This window comes from Zeus faber, assembly GCF_960531495.2.
Source record: "Zeus faber genome assembly, chromosome: 8".
Lineage (NCBI taxonomy): Eukaryota > Metazoa > Chordata > Actinopteri > Zeiformes > Zeidae > Zeus > Zeus faber.
The window spans coordinates 16,294,872-16,298,445 of NC_137195.1; the positions used below are offsets into that span (position 1 = coordinate 16,294,872).

General features: G+C 43.2%; 1 protein-coding gene across 1 annotated transcript; it reads left to right on the forward strand.

Moving 5' to 3' along the window:
* Positions 1-559: 559 nt before the first annotated feature.
* Positions 560-3,220, forward strand: LOC307233456 (trypsinogen-like protein 3; the record flags this gene model as incomplete). Its single annotated transcript, XM_080004789.1, has 5 exons — positions 560-599; positions 737-878; positions 1,215-1,468; positions 2,019-2,155; positions 2,990-3,220. 5 exons carry the CDS (start codon positions 560-562, stop codon positions 3,218-3,220), a joined length of 804 nt encoding a protein of 267 aa, XP_079860915.1.
* Positions 3,221-3,574: the final 354 nt, after the last annotated feature.

The window sequence follows — 3,574 nt, forward strand, 5'->3', positions numbered from 1 at the left end:
TTATCTATGTTGCAAGGTATTGTTGATGAGGTTTTACTGTGCACTATGAAGTGTTCGCCTGCAACCTATTAACCCATGAACAGTTATTTACCTGGAAATACATCTTTCGGAAATAAACCAAAAAAACCCTTTCTGCAAAGCCTACCAAATGTACTATTTGGCAAATAGCTCCTAGATCACAAATTTGCCACCTTTAATTCCTTTGCTAAAGCTGCGGTAACTTATAATAGGTGTGTCATGTCCGCATACCCGGGCATAAATACAGGACACATTGTTATCTGATAAAGTCCATGAGGTGTGAGCGGAAAATGATGGTGGAAAGCAAGATGTACTTTCCTGTCATTTACCTGAAAGAAAAACAGGGGTGTGACAAGGTATAAAAGAGTCTTTGTCCCCAGTGCAGTCGCAAACCATCTGAGTTACAGAAGAACCAAGAGGAACATAGAGGAACATAGAGGAACGTAGAGGAACGTAGAGGAACATAGAGGAACGTAAAGGAACATAGAGGAACGTAGAGGAACAAAGAGGAACCAATAGCAACACCACAGAGCTCAGAGCAATGAAGATACTTCTACTGCTAGTTGCATTGGGGCTCACAGGTATCCCCTTTCGCGTGTGTCAAGTATTTCCTAAATGAAAGAACGTTGTTGATCCATGAGAGTGGAACTGGTCATGGCGATATTATCCGTGTTATAGCATTTCTCTTGGCTCCATGAAATGTTCCTTTTCTCTCCAGGAGCTGCTCCCATGGAGGAGGACCGCCAGTGCCCTCCTCACTCCAGACCCTGGCAGGTGAACCTCCACGGAGGGGGAGGAAGCTGCAGTGGAGCCCTCATCTCCGAGTGGTGGTTGCTCACCTCCTTCTCTTGTGACCCCCAGTGAGTCCTGCCCGACTGGTTTGACCTTCTGGTTTAACAGGCTGCTTCAGCCTACTCACTAAAAAGCTAATTTAATAGCGATTTTGCACGTATGATGTTGGATGTCTCTTAAAAGCTCTACGAGTCTTGTGAAATGGCAGTTAAAGGGACAAAAATGGCAGCGTTGATTGTGAATGATGGTCTCCTCTCCTCTCCTCTCCTCTCATCACTCCTTCTCTCCTCCCCTCCTCATCCCCTCATCTCCTCGCCTCCTCCTGCCTCTCCACCCCTCTCCTCTCCCTTAACCTCTCCTCCCCCTTCTCCTCTCCTCACCTCTCTTCCCCTCGCCTCCTCCAGGCCCTTCGCTACCATCGCCTCCCTGGGGGAACATGACCTGGCGGTGGAGGAGGGCACGGAGCAGCACATCCAGGTGGCTGACGTGGTCCGCCACAGCCCGTACCGTTCTCCGCTCCACAGCCTCACAATGGTCCGTCTCGCGACGCCGGCCCGCTTCAGCCAGCACGTTCAGCCCGCCGCCCTGCCCACACGCTGCGCCAGGCCCGGGGACAGATGCACCATCAGTGGCTGGGGCTCCACACATCCCAACCAATGTAAAGTGGATTTTTAAGAAATGGAATTGAAGTCAATTGATTTCCGTTAATATTCCAAACGACAAAATCGTAGTTTATTACAAGCACTGGAAACAATATTATTCATCCTACAGTTCAATCTATCCACAGGAATAAGATGATGAATCATATTGTGTATGTTTGCTTGACAGAGGTGGAAGAAGCACTCAGAACTTTTTCCTCAAGTAAAAGTACAAATATACCACAAACACAGACACAAACTTACTCAAACTAAACTAAAAGTACCACATTGACATTTCTACTTGTGATAGAGTGGAAATTATGGATAGTTGAATTGAAATGTAAATGAAAGTCCAAAGTCCAAAGTCTGAAACTTAATATACTTAAGTAAGTACAGATACTTGACAAAATACAGCAACAGAGTGCTTGTGCTTTGTTACTTTCCACCACTGGTTTGTGTAGTGTGTGAGAGTAGAAAACACTGCCACTGCCTACTGATGCACGCTGCTGCTGGTGTTGTGAGTGGGAACTGTGGTTACACCTTCTCTATCGTCTTTCTCCCTGAACTCAGATGAACCCCGGCGCATCTTAAAATGCATCAGTACTCCTGTCGTGGACGACCGGACCTGCATGAACACCTTCCCTGAGTATCTCTACTGGAGCATTGGAATGATCTGTGCTGGACAGGCCAACACTGACAACTGCCTGGTTAGTATACAATATACAGCATACCATAGTATTGAAAAGGTACTATTCATTGTTATGATTGTGGTCCTGCTAGGTCATATTGCTTGTATGGGTTTAGATAGATAGATAGATAGATAGATAGATAGATAGATAGATAGATAGATAGATAGATAGATAGATAGATAGATAGATGGATAGATAGATAGATAGATGGATAGATAGATAGATAGATAGACAGATAGATAGATAGATAGATAGATAGATAGATAGATAGATAGATAGATAGATAGATAGATAGATAGATAGATAGATAGATAGATAGATAGATAGATAGATAGATGGATAGATAGATAGATAGATGGATAGATAGATAGATAGATAGATAGATAGATAGATAGATAGATAGATAGATAGATAGATAGATAGATAGATAGATAGATAGATAGATAGATAGATAGATAGATGGATAGATAGATAGATAGATGGATAGACAGACAGATAGATAAATAGAATAGATAGATAGAAAATTTAAGCAATATACAATAAACTTAAAAATGTACAATAAATATAAAAATAAACACTGAACAAGAACATTTATCCCTAAATAAGGAAACAAAACAATGTGACAATGAAAGTAACTAACTAAAAATGTATTGTTTAAATGACATAAAATGAACAATTAAATAACAATGACCCAAGAAAGTAACAAAAAAACCCCACCTAAAAATAACAAATAAAAACAAGCAATATATTGCAAACCTAGAACACTATCTATCCATCCATCAATCTGTTTGTCCGTCTGTCTGTCTATCCGTCTATGTATCTCTCCGTCTCTCTCTCTCTCTCCAATAACAGACTGACACCTCCAGTGTGATGGAGTGCGGAGGCGAGCTGCAGGGCTTGCAATGGTTCAGACACGGCTGCAGCGCCCCGGCCGACCCCAGCGTTTACACCAAGCTGTGCACCTACGCCGACTGGATCCAGGGCGTGATTAGCCGCGACACCCCGACCACAAGGCCTCCGCCCACCCCCCACACCTCAATCCCCTCCGCAGCAGCGATGGCAGGGAGCAGCTGCAGATGTTGATGCTCCCGCTGAAACCCTCCCACTGGATCTTTGAAGTGGTTTCGAGAAAAACGCAAACCAAAAAAAACACACTACTAATCCTGCAACAGCCAATGTGTCCTTCAGCAAAGAAAACAAACATCTCCTGAATTAATCATTTGCAGCTGTCTGAGATTTGTGAAATGCACTATTATTATTTTTTTGATAGAGCTGTAAATCCAGGTTCGGAAAGTAAAATTCCACTCCGAGATCTTTGCATCAACCATGTGGATTTGGGAATCCACATGCATCAACCCAGAGGTCAAACTAATGAGTGGAGTCACTGCATGGATGGAGCAAAAACATAGCAGGACTGAATAGTTTCTAAACTTGGAA